The sequence below is a fragment of the Dipodomys spectabilis genome, unplaced genomic scaffold, assembly GCF_019054845.1.
Source record: "Dipodomys spectabilis isolate Male_0828 unplaced genomic scaffold, ASM1905484v1 ptg000365l, whole genome shotgun sequence".
In the NCBI taxonomy this organism is placed as follows: Eukaryota; Metazoa; Chordata; class Mammalia; order Rodentia; family Heteromyidae; genus Dipodomys; species Dipodomys spectabilis.
The window spans coordinates 13,516,725-13,535,574 of record NW_024871042.1 but is presented as its reverse complement, the minus strand read 5'-3'; the positions used below and the strand labels follow the sequence as shown (position 1 = coordinate 13,535,574).

The 18,850-nt window shown below is 45.5% G+C and overlaps 1 protein-coding gene across 1 annotated transcript in view; it reads left to right on the top strand.

Annotated features, from left to right (window-relative positions):
- The window catches only part of Cmtm8 (CKLF like MARVEL transmembrane domain containing 8), a 71,705-nt gene extending 57,386 nt beyond the window's left edge, over positions 1-14,319 (top strand). Inside the window, exons 2-4 of the mRNA XM_042666483.1 lie at positions 11,511-11,684; positions 12,554-12,670; positions 13,986-14,319. Coding sequence (XP_042522417.1) covers positions 11,511-11,684; positions 12,554-12,670; positions 13,986-14,069 — 375 coding nt within the window. The 3' untranslated portion in view covers positions 14,070-14,319. The remainder of the gene's footprint in view (positions 1-11,510; positions 11,685-12,553; positions 12,671-13,985) is intronic.
- Positions 14,320-18,850: the final 4,531 nt, after the last annotated feature.

The window sequence follows — 18,850 nt, the reverse complement described above, 5'->3', positions numbered from 1 at the left end:
AACATTGTTACCCCCTCCATTGTTTTCCCCCTACCATCCCCTCCCTCCCTCCCTTCCCCGAGGTTCTTTTTTTTTTTTTTTTTGATTGTGATTAAATGATTACATAATTTCAAAGTCACAAGTTCATTCTAACTTCCCTGGAGCAAATTGTCTACCACAGTCTGTAATATATAACAGTGTTCACATGTTATATACCATATTTGTGATCAGCAGCATGAGGATATTTAGTAGTGGTTCAACCAGATGAGCGGGAGTTCTTTGTTTCTTAAGTCCTGTTGAGACTTTTATTTTTAATTAATCACACACACTTGCACAAAAAGCCAGAAATGGAGGCTTGGCTCAAGTGGCAAAGCAACCAGCCTTGAGCAGCATTGAGCACCTAAATTCAAGCCCCGGTACCAGCACCAAATTGTGTGTGTGTGTGTGTGTGTGTGAGAGAGAGAGAGAGAGAGAGAGAGAGAGAGAGCAGGAAGTCTGGTGGGCAGGGGCTGGATACTGGTGAAGTGTAGTAATCCACACAGGCTCACCAAGTCTGGAGGGGGGGGAGAGGGGGGGCTCCTGCTGCTCCATATAACACTGATCGGCTCTGGAGGGTGGAAAGGAAGTAGACAGCGCTGTCTTCCACATTTGGGAACATTTCACCACTCAACGTCCTCACCAGCTGCATCATTTATTGAGAAGAAGCTTGGTAATATTGCAAGGCAACAATCCTCCCTTTGAGACTGGTTTAAGCTGGATGAGACAGGAAAAAAGCACACCAAGATATAGGTGAATAGATAGATAGATAGATAGATAGATAGTAGAACCCATACAAGAAAATGAAGTCTACGTGTTTATAAACTGGACTGCACAAGGAGACAGCTGTGAAAAGGTATCTAAAATATGTTAGGAGATGGAGGAAGAGCTGCCACAGCAAGTTTTGTTCAGACCTCATCTGGTGTTGGGTGATAGCAGTGTTTCTGCTTTCCTGATGTGGCAGGGGAGGGAATCTGTGATACAGTATATCTCCTGATGCAGAAATACACCTAGAGCGCCTCCTTGTACACACAGTGTATCTTCTGATACAGGAAAAGCATTTCCCATAAGTGGGTTTTTCTGTCTTCAGGAAGAAAAGAAGGAAACTTTCCTCACACTGGGTGTTTTTTCAGATGCCTTTCATTCAGGTCTTTATGCTAAAATAGAGTATTTGGGGATAGCCTAGCCTGCCCCCCTTCAGTGAGCTGTTCACAGTTTTGCTCCTTTGCAGTAGTCTCTTCCTTGTGTTTTAGCGAGACCCTGGACCATGCGCCCCAGTGGGTTGGTGCAGGCTTGGACAGCGGCACTGGCAGCTGCAAACCCTCTATAATGCGTCTATTCTTTGATCAAAGGCCATGCATAGCCATTTCTTGCTCCTAGACTAAGAGAAGGGATTCTGTGTGTGTGTGTGTCTGTGTCTGTGTGTCTGTGTCTGTGTGTTGGTCAGTCCTGAAGTTTAAACTCAGGGCCTGGACACTGTCCTTGAACTTCTTTTGCTCAAGGCTAGTGCCCTACCACTTGGGCCACAGCTCCATTTCTGGCTTTTTTCTTTCTTTCTTTTTTTTTTTTTTTTTTTTGTCGGTCATGGGGCTTGAACTCTAGGCCTGGGCACTGTCCCTCAGCTCTTCAGCTCAAGGCGAGCGCTCTACCACTTGAGCTACAGCGCCACTTCCGGTTTTCTAGTGGTTTATTGGAGATAGGAGTCTCATGGTCTTTCCTGCCCGGGCTGGCTTTGAACCGCGATTCTCATATCTCAGCCTCCTGAGTAGCTAGGATTACAGGCGTGAGCCACCGGCACCCGGCTTCTGGCTTTTTTGATAGTTAATTCCTGCCTTGGCTGGCTTTGAACCGTGGTATCATCATATCTCAACCTCTTGAGTAGTTGGCTGAGACCTAAGCCACCCACAGCCAGCAGAGGACTTCTCTCTGTCTCTTTTTTAAAAGATGTATTAGAAGGGAAATGTCACAGTGGGTGTCTAAATTAACAAGTCTCTTTTCTATAAAACCTAAGCTTACAGAGTTTTCTAGTGAAATAGCTCCAATCTGAGTGAACTCATTCTCTCAAGAATGAGGGTAGGGTGGAGTGGCTGTCCATGCTAATAATCTCCTTTTGAGGGCTGGGATGTAGCTCAGTGGCAAAGCACTTGCCTAGCAAGTGCAACGTCCTGGGTTCGATCCCTAGTACCAAAAAAGAAAAGACAAAAAAAAATACAGTTAAATAATCTCCTTTTGAAGTTTTATGTGTTTATTTTTATTTGTATTTATTTTTGGTCAGTCATGGACTTGAACTTGAGGCCTGGGTGCTGTCCCTGGGCTTTTTGCTCAAGACTAGTGCCCTACCACTTTGGGCCACAGCACCACTTCTGGTGGCTCATTGGCGGTATGAGTCTCATGAACTTGGAGCTGTGATCCTCAGATCTCAGCCTCTTGATAGCTCGGATTACAAGCATAAGCCACCAGCACCCGCTAGGCCTGTGTTTCTAACAGCCTATGAGTAAAGCTGATTCCTTCCCTGGGCTTGGACCACGTACATGGAGAAGCAAAGCTAATTGCAGCCTGCTACCTGTTTGTAAACAAGGCTTTAGAGGCACCCGGGCAGGGTAGTCCCAAGCTCTCCATTATTGTCAATGGCTGCTGCCAGACCCTAATGGCAGAATAAATAGCTGGGACAGGGACCATATGGCCCACAATGCCAGAGATTTTACTACTTGGCCTTTTACCAAAAACCTTTGTCAACATCTGCTATGGAAGTTCCTCACCCCACCCTGCCCCCAGCTCATTGGTTCTAATGACAGCCACAGGAGCCAGGCCTCACTTCCTCTCATGTCCAGTCTTCTAAGATGGTTACTCCCAAGATCTAACTCTCCTAAGCATCTAACCATGCTTCCTGCAAGAAATAATCATCTAGCTAGGCTGAGGCCTATAATCCTAGTTACAATAGGCTAAGGTCTGAGGGAAGGAAGGAAGGAAAGAGGGGAGGGAGGGAGGGAAGGAAGGAAAGCAGCCAAGAAGGAACAGAGGTAAAAGAAGAAAAATATAGTAAAGAAAAGAAATAAGCAGCCAGGTGCTGGTGGCTCGCACCTACAATCCTAGCTACTCAGAAGGCTGAGATCTGAGGACTGAGTTTCAAAGCCAGCCCAGGCAGGAAAGTGTGTGAGACTTAGCTCCAATTAACCATCAAAAAGCCAGAAATGGAACTGTGGCTCAAATGGTAGAGCCTTGAGCAAAAATAGCTCCAGGACAGTGCTCAGGCTCTGAGTTCAAGACCCAGAACTAGCTCCATAGAAAAGGAGAAGTGGAAGTATGGTTCAAGTGGTAGAATGCCAGCAGACATGGATGAAAAAGCCTAACCAGAACACAAAAAGCCCTGAGTTGAAGCTCCAGTACCAGGGGAGAAAACTACAAAAGGAGTCAACCTCTATCTCAAAAACAAAACACTTGGGAGTAGGTTTAAGTAGAGTTCTTACGTAGCATGTGAGAGTTTGAGTTCAATCCCAGACCACCACAAAAGAGAGAAAGAAAAAGAAGAATTGATAGTTCAAACCTACCTGCTCTGCAAATTCCTGTTGACTTGTTCATTGCAATGACCAGGTCCTACGGTATAGGCTCAGTGTGGGCCCTTAGTTGATCAGAATGTTAGGCTGAAGTCCTAGGAAGAGTAAAGTCAAGTTACAAATTCTTCCTGCTCTGGAACACCTGAGGGACTTCACAGTGGCAACTGAGAAAGGACCTGGGATGGCCAAGTAGAGACGCCCAACATGCATGTTTGAAATTTGAACGATGGTTTGAAATCCCCCCCGGGTAATGTAGGTTTGCTCTCCTAGGTGCTGGCTCCCCACTCTCATTTCCCAGATTGGAAAAGCAGAGACCAAAGAAAGGCCCCAAGCTGGGCACCAGTGGCTCACACCTGTAATCCTAGCTACTCAGAAGGCTAAGATCTAAGGATCATGGTTTGAAGCCAGCCTGGGCAGGAAAGTACTTGAGACTTAATGCTAGCCTGGAGTGAAAAAGCTCAGGGGCAAAGCCCAGATCCTGAGTTCAAGCCCCATGACAACCAAAAAAACCCAAAAGCTCCAGGCACAAGGAAGAGGCTTATATGAAGGTGAGGACTTAGTTTGTGTGATTCTAGGCAATGTCTGGTTCTAGTGGGTGAAAATACGTTTACTGTTCCAGATCTGCACCTCTGTGCCATGCCCCTTCCTTGTAGAATACATCCAGATCCCTGCCAGCTCAGACCTCTGTTGAGCAGGGCCTGCGTGGTCCTTCATCAGCAGTGTTAGGGTGCCCTCTAATGGATAAGTGGAGACATGCACCATGCTTGCTGAGCAGAGAGCTACTATCCTGTTAGGCAGTGGGGGTGACTCCTGTTAACTCTGAACAAAGAACTATGCAGATGTAAGGAGAGCTGTAAGGGAGTCCTGTGTTGAACCTATATATCAGCAACTAGAAATAGTTGAGATTCATGGGCTCCAGGAATCTTAGGAGGCTGAGATCTAAGGATCTAAGATCAAAGTCAACCCAGGCAGAAAAGTCTGAGACTCTTATCCCCAGTTAAACCGCAAAAAGTTAGAAAGATGCTATGACTCAAGTGGTAAAGCATCAGCCTCAAGTGGAAAAAGTTAAGCAGTAGCACCAGGTCTTGAGTTACTGTGCTCCAATACCAGCACACAAAGATAAATGAGCCAGGCACAGGTGACTCACACCCATAATCCTAGCTACTCAATCCTAGGCCAAGATCTGAGGATAGGGGTTCAAAGCCAGCCCAAGCAGGAAAGTTTGTAAGGTTCTTATCTCCATTTAGCCCCCCAGAAAACCAGAAGTGGAGCTGTGGCTCAAAGTGATAGAGCACTAGCAAAAGAACTCAGGGACAGTGCCCAAGCCCTGAGTTCAAGCCCCATGACAGACAGACAGACAGACAGACAGACAGACACACACACACACACACACACACACACACACACACAATAAATGAGACTTACTCATTTTCAGTGCCGACATTCTTTGGCCTTCAAACCATTTATGGACTAAATCTTCAGGAAAAGATGCTATCCTCAGAGGCCACAGTCAGATGCCAGACATAGGGCAGCCTTTGAAATTGGACTTCCATAGAGCCTCTTGCATTAGGTTAGGATTTAAAGGAGATGCACACTTCTGGTAAGCTGGGGTGAGGAGCTTGGCATCCCACCGGGCTATTTCTGTGTAAATCTCACACTCCTCCAACCATCCAAACTTTGTTGGGTCCTTGACCTTTACATTGTTTGTTTTCATAGGACTCATCAAGGTTTATAATTCAATACTGGTTGTTGTAGCTTGTCTGGGGATGGTGGCCAGATCTCTTTTTTCTCATCCTTGAGCTGCCTATGAGAACTCAGTGCCATCTTCAAGTGAACAAAGGGTACTATAGCTGTGCCATATCAGACACATGTCAGATAGCAAGGCTGGTTGGATCTCATAGCAAAGCACATAAAAGAAAAGTCATTAACAGCTGATTTCCAACGCTACTCCATTGTAAGGAACTGATGAGGTAATGCAAATTAAATCCATTAAAGTATCTCAGAAAGCCGGGCACTGGTGGCTCACTACTGTAATCCTAGCTACTCAGAAGGCTGAGATCTGAGGATTGCGCTTCAAAGCCAGCCCAGGCAGGAAAGTCAGTGAAACTCTTATCTCCAATAAACCACCAGAAAACCAGATGAGGTGCTGTGGCTCAAGTGATGGCATGCTTGCCTTGAGCTGAAGAGCTGAGGGACAAATGCCCAGGCCCAGAGTTCAAGCCCCACGACTGAGCCCCTCCCCAAAAAAAAGTATCGAAGGGAGGAAGGAAGGAAGGAAAGAAGAAAAGGAAGTCTTCCATTGAATTTAAGCCTCTGGTTTTCAGAATGATGCTCAGACCTTCAGTTTTGTCTTTCAATCCAGAGACTCTTGTTTTACCTTCTTCATTGAGGTGATTTTTGCCTTTGAATGTCTCTCTACCTATCTCAGGCCTTTATTCCTACCCCAGGGAGACTAGGTCTTTCAGACTTTGCAGTGAGTTTGGTTTGATTCTTTCTTAACTGATAAAGCAGCTTAGAATCCAGGTTTCTAGAGCAGCCAAGTCCATCATCATCCCTTGTCCATATGTGTTACTTCCAAAAATAGGTCATTTGTCTCTTTTCCTGTTAATCCTCTTTATCATTTTGGAAGCATTTGGGGAGGAAGCAAAATTACATCCATGTGTCCAGTCTGACTTCTTAACCTAGAAGGCTTAAAATACACAACATCACAGGTGAGTTGCAGTGGTGTGCAGTAGTGTGCACACGGACCAGTAGAGTAGATAAAAGGTTCCAGAGCCACCCCTGTGCCCAGCCTGCGAGAAAATACCAATAGGTGACATCGGGTCAGTTTGCTGAGAAAAAATAAATAAAATGGACCTTTTCTTACTTACTCTAGCTGCCTTTGAGATAGAAATATGCACACAAAGCTACAAGAGGAATTGAAGGTATTTGTATAATGTGCTGAGAAGATCTTCCTAAACAGAGTAAGAGGGTCCTAGCTACTGAAGAGACTGAGACTGAGAGGATCTTGGTTTGAAGTCAGGCCAGGCAGAAAAGTTTAAGAGAGTCCATCTCCAAGATAACCAGCAAAAAGCCAAGGTGGACATGGCTCAAATGATAAACATTCACTGTACTTGAAAGGGTTTGAGACCCTGAGTTCAAACCTGGGAAGGGGAGACAGAGACAGAGACAGAAACCAGAACATACTATACCACACACACACACACACACACACACACACACACACACGTGTGTGTGTGTGTGTGTGTGTGTGAGTTTTGGAGCTTGAACTCAAGGCCTGGGCACTGTCCCTGAGCTTCTTTTGCTCAAGGCTAACACTCTACCACTTAAGCCACAACTTCACTTCTAGATTTGTTGGTAAGCTTAGTGGAGGTAAGAGTTTCACAGACTTTCCTGCCTAGGCTGGTTTTCAACCATGATCGTCAGCTCTCAGCCTCCTGAAAAGCTAGGATTACAAGCATGAGCCACCAGCATCTGGCTACCGATAGATCTCATGAGCAGTCTTGGCTCCAGCAGCAGCACCCCTAGAAACACAGATGCTCAGACTCTACCCCAGATGTCATCGCCACTCTAGGAGTGGCCCAGACCCACATGAAGAATCCCTTTGGGGATCCCAGCAGCAGTCACACCTGAGCGCTGTGGCTTTGCAGCCTGGGGTATGCCAGAGCTGTGTTCTACAGACCTGAGTACAGCACTTTTGCCCCACAATATCTCGAGATTTGGCAAATTAAATCAAAGAGAGTGTCTTTTCTGCCTGAACCACATGGCAGTCTCCTTACGGGAAAGCTTCCGAACTGCCAAAAGCCAGAGGAACTCCCCCTCGGACTTCTTACCTTTCCCATTGCTGGCTTCACATCCACCACACCGTATGCCACATGGGCCTGGGGTAAGAAGTCAGGACATCCGTCACCCTTAGAAGAAGGGGTGGAAGTCTACCAAGTGATGGCCTTGCCCTATCTCCATGGAGATGCTCATGACACAAGTTTGTTCATGATTAAAAAAAAAACAAAACACCAAGCCCTTCACTGTCCTGTACTTTTTTTGATCTGATACTGGAGCTTGAACTCAGTGTCCCTTTGTCCCTGTGCAGTGTCCCTTAGCTTTTTCACTCAAGGCTGGCTCTACCACTTGAGCCACAACTCTACTAATGGTTTGGGGGTGGTTATTGGAAATGAGGGTGCCATAGATCTTCCTGCCTGGGCTGTCAGCCTCCTGCTCAGCCTCCGGAGTAGCTGGGCCTCCAGCTAGGAGCCACGGACACCTCACTCCTCTCTACTTTTTCTTTGGTTTTGCTTACTCTTTTTTTATTAGTTTTTTTTTTTATTTCTTTTTTTGTTTGTTTGTTTTGGAATTTGCCTATCTCTTTCACATATATTTGAGAGAAGTTGAGGAATGATTTAGAAATGGTAGACGTTAGGGCTTAGTTAGGGCGTCTTCAACGAAGACCAATCGTGCATGTGCACACACACTTTTTTTTTTAACAAAGAACGAACCAATCTGATTCTTTCCAAATAAAATGCTTATTTCAGTGTGGAAGAGTTGAAAATTGTGAGTAGTAAAATTCCATGTATGTTATATACGCTAATTTGTCTGTGTGACTGAATGAAATCTTAACTGATGCTAAGAAGATTCTAAATATCTTTACATGGCTGCATGTACAGTCCATACTGGGTGTCCACTTATGTCCATAGGGATGAAAAACGAATGGCATGGGTAATGCAGCCTAGGCTAAACAAATGAAGAAGTGGGACTTCCAGAGTAGTGCCACACTCACTAGATCAAATGACTGAATCATATGACCACAAATAGGCAAGTTACAAAATAAACATTGCTAGGAGAAAGACAAAATTTTAAATGTGCTGGGCGCCAGTGGCTCACACCTATAATCCTAGCTACTTGGGAGGCTGAGATTTGAGGATCATGGTTCAAAGCCAGCCCAGACAGGAAAGTCCATGAGACTCTTATCTCCAATTAATCACCAGAAAACTGGAAGGGGTGCTGTGGCTCAAGTGGTAGAGTGCTCACCCTGAGTTGAAGAGCTGAAGGACCAGAGTTCAAGCCACACGACCACCACCACCACCAACAAAAATGTCATTTTAATCTAGATGATCAGCCACACAATTACAGACACATGCCTTAAAACTAGAAGGTGGGGGGGGGGGTGGGCGCCAATGGCTCACACCTGTAATCCTAGCTACTCAGAGATCTGAGGATTGCTGTCAAAGCCATACTGGGCAGGAAAGTCCATGAGACTCTGATCTCCAGTTAACCACCAGAAAACTGGAAGCGCTGTGGCTCAAGTTGTAGAGCGCTTGCCTTGAGCTGAAGAGCTCAGAGACAGTGCCCATGCCCAGAGTTCAAGCCCCACAACTGACCCCCCCCCCCCAAAAAAAAGCAGGAGACAGGTAACATTTTTAGAGCAATTTTCATGGTATTAGTTATGGTGGGAGATAAAAGGTTTGCCTTCAATTCCCTTTTCTACAGGGTATTCTTTATACTGCTCTTGCCTGTGAGGTCATGGGCCAAGTATTCCTGCTCTTTTTTTTTCCTTTTTTTTGTGCCAGACTTGGGGCATGAACTCAGGGTCTGGGTGCTGTCTCTGAGCCTCTTTTGCTCAAGGTTAGCACTTTACTACTTGAGCCACAGCCCCACTTTGGGCTTTTTCTGTTTTTCTGTTTTTCTGTTTTTGTGGTACTGAGGAATTATACCCAGGGCTTCATGGCAAGCACTCTACCAGTAAGCCACATTCCTAGCCCCTCTTTTTTTTTTTTTTTGTCAGATTTGGGGGGTTTTTGTTGTTGTTTTGTTTTTTTGTTGTTTCTGTTTTTGTTTTGTCAGTTGTGGGTCTTGAACTTGCAGCCTAGGTGCTGTCCCTGAGCTCTTATTGCTCAAGGGTAGCACACTACCACTTTGAGCCACAGCTCCACTTCCAGTTTTTTAGTAGTCAATTGGTAATAAAAGTCTCACGAACTTTCCTGCCCAGGCTGGCTTTGAATCGTGATTCTCAGATCTCAGCCTCCTGAGTAGCTAGGATTACAGGTGTGAGCCACCAGCAGTAGGTTCTGCCGGCTTATTATGTTCATAGCTGAGAGCTATTACGTGAACCTGTTTAGCTAGACTCAATCTTGTGCAAGCAACTATACCCTCTGTCTCTGGAAGACACCCCAAAAACACCTTTACTGTGTTCATAAACAAAGGGCTCTGACCCTTTCCGTTTGAATTTAGAAGTCCCAGGATTATTTCAGACACCACTCTGCTCGATCACCTCCATTACTAGTCAGTCCTACTGATGCGTGGCAATGTGTATCGATCACCTGTCTGTTAGCATCAGCTCACATTCAAAAACCCCATTGATGTGAGGCCCACTGCCTCTGCAGTCACATTCACTTTGTGTATCTTCATTTTCTCTGATGTTGGTGGTGGTGGTAGTAGTAGTGGTCATGGGGCTTGAACTCAGGGCCTGGGTGTATGCCTAGGCTTTTTTGCTCAAGGTTAGCACTCTGCCACTCTGAACTTACTTCCAGTTTTCTGATAGTTATTTGGAGATAAGAGTCTCACAGACTTTCCTACCCAATCTGGCTTTGAACCATGATCCTCAGATCTCAGCCTCCTGAGTAGCTAGGATTATAGGTGTGAGCCAGCAGCAGCCAGCCCACATAGTGTTTTAAGACTTAATTGTGAGAATATTTGAAACACAGGTAGCTTGGACAAACTGAAGTGTTTGTTGTTGTTGTTCTGGGGGTGTATGTGTATGTGCGCGTGTGTGTGCTGTCCTTTGGCTTTTCGTTTTTCCTCAAGGCTAGCACTCCATTTCTGTCTTTTTCTGTTGTTATTGCTAGTCAAGGTTGTTCAAGGGTAACACACTACCACTTGAGCCACAGGAGATAAGAGTTTCACAGACTTTCTTGCCCAGGTTGGTTTTGAATCTCAGCCTCCTGTGTGGCTAGGATTACAGGTGTGAGCCACAGGCACCTGATTTACTTCTGGCTTTTTTTTTTTTTTTTTTGGGTGGGGGCTGTGAGGTTTGAACTCTGGGCTTGGGCAGTGACCCTCAGCTCTTCAGCTCAAGGCTAGTGCTCTACCACTGGAGCCACAGTGCCACTTCCAGTTTTCCGGTGGTTTATTGGAGATAAGAGTCTCATAGACTTTACTACTCAGGCTGGCTTTGACTGCCATCCTCAGATCTCAGCCTCCTGAATGGCTAGAATTATAGTCATGAGCCACTACAGCCCAGCCCCTATGTATCTAGGTGGGGAGGGGCGGGGGGGGGGGGGTAGAAGGAGGGAGGAAAACTTGGCACTAGTCCACAGAAATTGGCCAGAGCTACACAGAGTCCCCAAACACATTCATCTCACCCTCCTGGCCTTTGTGGGCACATGAGTTTACAGCCCCTATTTATTTGTATTTTGGCAGTACTGGGCTTTAAACTCAGGGCCTTGCCCTTCCTAGGCAAGCACTATGGCTGAGCTATGCCTCCAGCTCTTTTAGGCACTAGTTGTTTTGTGCTTAGGCCATGCTTCCTGCTAAGCATATGTCTGGACTCTGATTCACCTATTTCAGGCATCCCATCATAGCTGGGATGACCAGCATGCCACCACCATTCCAGTGTTTTCCATAGAGATAGTGTGACAGATTTCCCAGGCTGGCCTCCAAGTGTGATCCTTGTAATCTCAGCCTCCCACATGTCTAGACTGAGAGGCACATGTCCCCATCCCAGTTATGGGTTGAGAAGGGATCAGGGGCACTTTTTTTTTTTGCCCAGCTGGCCTCACTCTCCCAAGCAGCTATAATTACAGAAGTGAGTTACAGCCCCTATTTGTAAGTTGTATACGTGTTCAAGAAAGTTTTCATTGTCACCCTGAATGATTTACGTTTTTCTCTGTTTCTGCTTCTTTCTCTTCATGTCCTCCTTTGTTTTCTACTGCCTCTGCCATTCCACAGGTCCTGGGTCTACTGGTATGGACAATGATTGCTGGAACGGAGTACTTCCGGGTCCCTGCGTTTGGCTGGGTCATGTTTGTGGCTGTCTTTTACTGGGTCCTCACTGTCTTCTTCCTCATCATCTACATCACCATGACCTACACCCGGATTCCCCAAGTGCCCTGGACAATGGTGGTAAGGAAGCCCAGGGCTACAGCCCTGCCCTATGCCCAGGAGCTGGGCCACATGTCCAATTGTCAATTCAAGATCACCACTCAGCCCTCACAGGGACCAAATCTGAAGACACTGGTCAGCAAGTAATCTCCATGTTATTCGATGGTCTCTGCATGTGTTATTTGAGTGTGAAAACAGGCACATTGGAAGAACTAGAATTCCTTTTAGGCCCAATAGCAAACCAGTTCTCAAGATTCAAGATCATCTGGGTTCTCTATTATATAGACATTTTAAAAATTAATTTTCTGTAAATTGTACCACCTAGAAACAAGTGTATCTGACACCATCCCACACAGGATCCTTCAAACTTTTTTTGGGGGGCAGAGGGAGTAACAAGTCTTGGGGCTCAAATTAAGATCTGGATCTGGTCATTACATTTTTCCACTGAAGGCTGGTACTCTGCCACTTGAGCCACACCTCCACTTTTGGCTTTTTTGGTAGTTAATTGGAGATAAGAGTCTCCAAGACTTTCCTGTGTGGGCTGGCTTTGAACCATGATCCTTATATATCAGCCTCCTGAGTAGCGAAGATTATAGGCAGGAGCCACTGAGGCCTGGCTTCAAATCTCGCTTTAACCGATTGTATGCCAAGCTCTTGGGTGTTGAGGAATACTATCTGTGAACACAAAGGCTGGAAAATAACAATACTACTTAAACTAATAGGCCAGGTGCTGGAGTGAGGCAGAGAAGAACACTTGTTTACCATGTGTGAGGCTCTGGTCCCTGCTTTTTCCCAGCTGTGTACTTGGCCCAACCCTTACCACACCTGGGTGCAGTTCTGACCACTTGTGAAGTGGCCCTTCCCTCATACTATCTCTCCGCCTTCCCTAGGGCCTGTGCTTTAATGGCAGTGCCTTTGTCCTGTACCTCTCAGCTGCTGTGGTGGACGCATCTTCTGTCTCCCCAGAGAAGGACAGTCACAACTTCAACAGCTGGGCAGCCTCCTCTGTGAGTGAGCTCTCTACCCATCCCCCTCAGTCCTCCATCTCCTTCCCCATGGCCTTCTGGGCATCAGGGAGAGAGTCAAGTTACCTGTAGGACAGAGTGCCACTTGCAGTAGTGCCAATGGGCAATTAGCTGATTAGTTGGAAAAGATAAAAAATTGTTGGGACTTCTTGGTGGTCTGCCAGGCTCACAAGGCTGAAAGCCACGCTGGCAAGTGAGAGCCAAATGCCAGATCAAGGAATGGAAGGGGAAGAGCTGTTGGGAGTTACAAAGTGTGGGAGCTCACAAGAAGTGAGCGTAATTATAGCCGTGAGCCATCAGCACTTGGCGGTATACTGTTTTTTAAACCATAACTATGTATAATTTCGCCAATTTAAAGAACTAGTTTTAGCAGGGCACCAGGGGCTCATGTCTTGGCTAATCAGGAGGCTGAGACATGAAGATGGCGGCCAGCCTAGGTAGGAAAGTCAATGAGACTCTTATCTCCAATAAACCACTAGAAAACCAGAAGTGGCGCTGTAGCTTAAGCGGTAGAGCACTAGCCTTGAGCTGAAGAGCTCAGGAACAGCGCCCAATCCCAGAGTTCAAACCCCAAGACCGACAAAAAAAAAGAATCTCTTGGACTTTTTTCTGCTCGGGCTGGCTTCAAACCAATATCCTCAGATCTCAGGCACCTGAGTGGCTAGGATTGCAGGTGTGAACACGAGCACCTGGCTGGTCTGCTCATTTCTAGAGCTGACTGTAACTCTCTGAATTTGGACCCTAGTCTGCAACTGTCTGAACTAAATTAGAAGTGATATTCTTTCTTTTCTCAGATGCACAGCCACCAGTCCTTGTGTGTGTGTGCATGTATGCATGCACACATACAACAGTTCTGAGGTTTGAATTCGGTCTGGGCACTGTCCCTTAGTTTTTATGCTCAAGGCTGGTATTCTACCACTTGAGCCATACCTTTACTTTTGGTAAAGGTTAATTGGAGATTAAATCTCATGGACTTTCCTGCTTGAGCTGGTTTCAAACCTTGATCCACAGATCTCAGCCTTTTGAGTAGCTAGGATTACAGGTGTGAACCACCACACCTGGATTCACATTCACTTCTCCAAGGTTATTTACGTAAAATTCCATTTCAGATTCATTTAAAAAATAAATAAATAAAAATTTGAGAAAGTCAGAAATCATTTGAAAAGGAAGATAATAAAGTAATTTTATCTGAGAAATCTGGCATGTTGTAAATGAGTGATTTAGTGGAGATCAAATGAAACTCATTCTAATAAGAATGTGCTCTGATTCCATTTCTATTATGCTTTGTTTTCTCTAGTTCTTTGCCTTCCTGGTTACCATCTGCTACGCCGGAAACACCTATTTCAGTTTTATAGCATGGAGATCCAGAACTGTTCAGTGATTTACCATTTTGATAATTAAAAGGGGGGGGAAAGCCCAGAAGAATTTCACTGTAAAAACAGCTGTAGGTATAATGTATATTTCCACAAAATTGTATTTAACTAATGTTTTTATATACTTAGTTAAATCTGCTGGCAGTGGTTTGTTACAATTAAACTGGATACTTATTTGCAAAGTGCTGTAGCTTATAATGAACTCTTAAGTATTTTGTTGGTGTCTTCATAAATAATACAAAAATAAAATTGCTAATACTAAGAGTGTGTCAGGGACTAAGTGCTGATATCTCATGGCTATAATCCTCCTAACTCAGGAGACTGAGATCTGAGGATCAAGGTTCAAAGCCAGCCCAGACAGACAAGTTTATGAGAGCTGTGGCTCAAGTAGTAGAGCCACCAATTAAATAAGGGCATGAAGTCTGGAGTTCAAACCCCACTACTGGTATACCCACCCACACACCCCCAAAAAAGGTATCAAATTTATAAACCTGACTTTTAAAATTACAGATTCTTTCATGATTAAATGTGGGGAAACCTCAACCAAGGTTGTCTACTTGAAAAAGGAGACAGAAACAGGAGCTGAGGCCAGGTGCCATGGGAAAACTCCAACTCTCACAGCATGCCCAGGGGCGCTATTGTCCAGGGACACTTGTCCACAGTCACCAGGGCAGGGTGGCAGGAGAGACTGATCTCCTCAGCTCTGGGGATCTCAGTGCCCATGACTCACCATCCCTGCAAGTGATCCAGAAAGCATGCAATGAGACTTTGCCTTCAGCTAATGAGCTTCTGCTTAATGGGGTTCTAATACAAGTTAAAATGAGTATACAGCCATAAAAAGGTTAAATGTGTTCATCTACCTTGAAATTATCTTGCTGACCCTAGAGATGATACATATGTACCATATTTTGTGGAAACTTCTGGACCAAAAAGTTCCAACATCTCAAATCTTTTGCATAAATATATTGTAAGGTTGTTACTGAATAGTGGGGAGAAGGCAAAACAGGCAGGCAGGTGTGCACTTATAGGAGGTGATTTTAGGCCGAAGGTTCTTGCTGGCATAGCAGGTATCTTGGGTGATTTTCAACATGAACCTTTTGTGTGTGTGGGGTGGGGGGGGGCGTGAGTGTGGGTGTGGGTGTATGTGTGCTGGTCCTAGGGCTTGAACTCAGGGCCTGGGCACTGTCCCTGAGCTCTTTTGCTTAAGGCTGGCACTCCATCACTTGAGTCACAACTCCACTTCCAGTATTTATGGTTAATTGGAGATAAGCATCTTATGGACTTTCCTGCCTGACTGGCTTTGAACCACGGTCCTCAGAGCTTAGCCTCCTACACAGCTAGGATTACAGGTATGAGCCACCAGCACCTGACTTCAACATAAACTTTAAAAAAAACAAAACAGAAGCCAGATGCTGGTGGCTCATACCTGTAATCCTAACTACTCAAGAGGCTAAGATCTGAGGATCACGGTTCAAAACCAGCCCGAGCAGGAAAGTCCCAGAGTTCAAGCCCCACCACCGACAAAAAAAAAAAAGTTTCCATTGATGGAATAAAGAGAGTTGAAACCATGCCCTGTGCTCTCTCAGATTTCTCTTGGGCTCTCACTTTTAGTAGTGCTATTTTACCTGGATGTTGGTGACTCACATCTGTAATCCTAACTACTCGAGAAGTTGACATCTGAGGATCACAGTTCAAAGCCAGCCCAGTTGATACTCAATTCCACTTGACTATCAAAAATCCAGAAATGGAAATGTGGCTCAAGTGGTAGAACACTAGCTTTGAGCAAAAAAAGCCTTGAGTTTACACCCCAGGACCAGCATGCACATATGTATGTGTGTGCACCTGCGCACACATGCGCAGAGTAGTGCCAGTTCTTCCTGTTGGGGGCTGTTTGGATGGATCCTCCTCTTTATCTGGTTCTAGCTTCTTCTCCAAGCTCTAGTTACCCCTTTGTAAGATAATTGGAAGAGCACCCCAAGACCTTCAAAAGTGCCAGTGAAGGATGCTTTTAGGTTGTGGGGAGAGCACTCCAAAAATGAGAAGTGGATGTAGAGTATGGGGTGAGGGAAGTGTCACACAGGGAAAAGCTGAGCCAGCAGTTAGCAAGGTCAGTTTCTCATGGCAACCTGCAGCTCCATGCAGTCTGTGGAGCTGACTCTGTCATCCCAGGAGCAGCGGCGCCTGCTGACTTTGCACAAAAACCAACATGAAGCCGGGCTCTCTATAATCCTAGCTACTCAGGAGGCTGAGATCTGAAGATTGCAGTTTGAAACCAGCCCTGGCTGGAAAGTCCATGAGACAGCTCCAATTAACCGTCAGAAAACCAGAAGTGACACTGTGGCTAGAAAGTCATAGAGCATTAGCCTTGAGCAAAAGGAGCACGGGACAGCACCCAGGCAGTAACCCGTGGACGATTTTTGAAATGGTTAAAAAAATGACCTTTTCTATGTGCCGTGGGAGAATGTCACCTCTGTAAACATGGCCAGATGTATACAAGGTAACGGGGAGTAGAAAGTGTCCCCCAATGCTGGGTGCCAGGGCTCACACCTATAATCCTAGTTACTCAGGAAGCTGAGATCTGAGGGTCAAGATTCAAAGCCAACCTGGACAGGAAAAGTCCTTGAGACTCTTATCACCAGAAAGCCAGATATGGAGCTATGGCTCAAGAGATAGAGTGCTATTTTTTCTCAAGTGGGTGGGAGCTAGGCTGGATGAATTTCTCAATACCTCGGCTGCTTGTGTGCATGTTTAAAAGTTTTTCCATAGCAGACTTTGATATTTTTTGTTTGTTTGTTTGAGCCACAGTCTCATATTAGCCCAGGTTGGCCTGGGACTTGAGATCTTCTGACTTCTGAGTTCTGGAACTGCAGGTGTGTGCTGCTCTGCCCAGCTCAGAATAGAATTTCTAGAAGATCAAGTGCCTGAAGGATGGGTGGGGCTGGCATTCCTGTGGTCTCAGCCACAGCCTGAGCAGAAGCCTCCAGGGCAGGTGTCCAAGCTGGAGACACAGCAGTGGGGAGCTGTGGCTGGATTCAACACCAGAGAAAAGCTGGGTACTGCCGCCTCACGCCTGTCATTCTAGCTCCTCAGGAGGCTGAGATCTGAGATCAAAGTTCAAAGTCAGCCCAGGCAGAAAAGTCCATGAGACTAATCTCCCAAGTAACCACCAGAAAACCGGAAGTGACGCCATGGCTCAAGTGGTAGAGCGCTAGCCTTGAGCTGAAAGGCTGAGGGGCAGCGCCCAGGCCCAGAGTTCAATCCCAGGGCAGGCACATGCGTGTGTGACCTCTAAGTTCACTATAATTTTATACCTTTCTTGAACACATAGCACTGAAGAGACTGATTTCTAAAGCCCAGGATAAAGTACATTCAACCAGAGGCACTTGCTGTGTTGTGTTTATTTGCGGTTTTTCAGGAGCATGACTCTTCAAGCTACCCTGAGATTTCACCAAAACAACAATAAGCATCTGTTTTTGACCAGAAAACAATTGTTAGTTCCTCTTTTGGTCTTGAGTTTCTATGTTTGGGGTTTTAAGACAACAAAGTGTTTCTCTATTGTTAGAGATGAAGCTGTATGTTTTGAACTGGTTTTATTGATTTTTTTTTTTTCCTCAAGAAAATGGATTCCCAACACAGTGGCTCACATTTGTAATCCCAACTACTCAGAAAACATGTATTGAGAGGATTGAGATCTGAGACCAGCCCAGGCAGAAAGACCCCATCTCAAACAACAAGTTAGGTTTGGTGGCATACACCTGTCATTCCAGCTACTAGGAGGCATAGGTAGGAGGATCATGGTCCAAGGCTGCCCCCAGGGAAAAACATGAGACCCTAACTGAAAAATAAACAGAAGAGCTGGGGTTGTGGCTCAGGTAGTAATGCACCTGTCTAACAAATGGGAAGCCCTGAGTTGAAAGAAGGAAGAAAGAAAGAAGAGAGAGAGAGAGAAAGGAAGGAAGGAAGGAAGAAGGGAAGGAAGGAAGGAAGAAGAAAAAAGAGAAGGAAGGTAAGGCAGGCCAGGCACCACCAGCTCATACCTGTAATCCTAGCTACTCAGGAGGCTGAGATCTGAGGATCACAGTTCAAATCCAGCCCCAGGTAGGAAAGTTCCTAAGACTCTTTTTCTAGTCTTGGGGCTTGAACTCAGGGCCTGGGCACTGTTCCTGAGCTTCTTTTGCTCAAGGGTAGCACTCTACCACTTGAGCCACAGCACCACTTCCAGCTTTTTCTATTTATGTGGTACTGATCAAACCTAGGGCTTCATTTCATGCCAAGCACGCACTCCCAGCCCTTCCTGAGACTCATCTCCAATTAGTCACCAGGAAACTAGAAGTGACACTGAGTTCAAAATGATAGATCACTATCCCTGAGTGAAAAAACCTCAGGGATAGCACCCAGGCCCTGAATTCAAGCCCTATAATGGACCAAAAAAAAAAAAGAAGAGAGGGAGGGAGGGGGGAGGGAGAGGAAAGAAAGAAAAAGAGCAAGGAAGGAAAAAAGAAAACAAAAACCTCACAAAATACAGCCAACATTAAGAAAAGGTTTCTGGGGGATTGAAAAGTTTTAGTACTGGAATACTTACAATATATCAACATCTGAACATCTGTGTTCACCTCTAAGCCTCTCATGGCCTTTTAGATGTAGCTGGGGGGAGGGGAGGGAGGTGGTATTAGTTTGATATATTTACCCACTCCTGAGAAATCAATAAAATATTTTAGGTAACTAATCACTTTCCATTGCTATTTTAAGCTCATACCCCCAAAAGATAAATGCATAGCCAATGTTTGAA